We start from the raw sequence: 554 nt of genomic DNA on the forward strand, positions 1-554 counted from the left end.
CACACACACACACACACACACACACACACACACACACACACACACATACAAACACAAGCATACTCTTTCACACACACACACACACACAGTCAAATACATACACACACACACACATATACATACACTCAAACACATACACCTGTATGTATATGCATAATTGCCCCAAAAATACATAAATACACATACATACACACAAACACCTACATACATACACACATACATACATACACATATACCACATTTCCTTTTTTTCCTTTCCTTCTTTCAGAAGTGAAAGACCGTTGTGGTCTGGGCTCCATCCTAATGGACAGCTGTGATTGGTTGATTGATGAGTCCAACTGGTGTTTCGCTGGAATGAACCTCACTGAAACGGAGAAAGGTGAGTGATTCCAGCTTTAGAGAAAGTTTTTATTGCCTCTGTGTGTGTGTGTGTGTGTGTGTGTGTGTGTGTGTGTGTGAGCCTTCTTGCTCCTTAACAATTTGGATATGTATATGTCCCAACCCCTATATGCATATACATACTTGCATATGCGTGTGTATGTAGTTATATATAT

The 554-nt window shown here is 39.7% G+C and overlaps 1 protein-coding gene across 1 annotated transcript in view; it reads left to right on the forward strand.

Annotated features, from left to right (window-relative positions):
- LOC106875180 (atrial natriuretic peptide-converting enzyme) overlaps positions 1–554 on the forward strand; it is a 46,746-nt gene that overhangs the window by 24,521 nt on the left and 21,671 nt on the right. Inside the window, exon 17 of the mRNA XM_052975958.1 lies at positions 269–379. Within this exon, the coding sequence (XP_052831918.1) occupies positions 269–379 (111 nt within the window). The remainder of the gene's footprint in view (positions 1–268; positions 380–554) is intronic.

Source organism: Octopus bimaculoides, chromosome 23 (genome assembly GCF_001194135.2).
Source record: "Octopus bimaculoides isolate UCB-OBI-ISO-001 chromosome 23, ASM119413v2, whole genome shotgun sequence".
NCBI classification, from domain to species: Eukaryota; Metazoa; Mollusca; class Cephalopoda; order Octopoda; family Octopodidae; genus Octopus; species Octopus bimaculoides.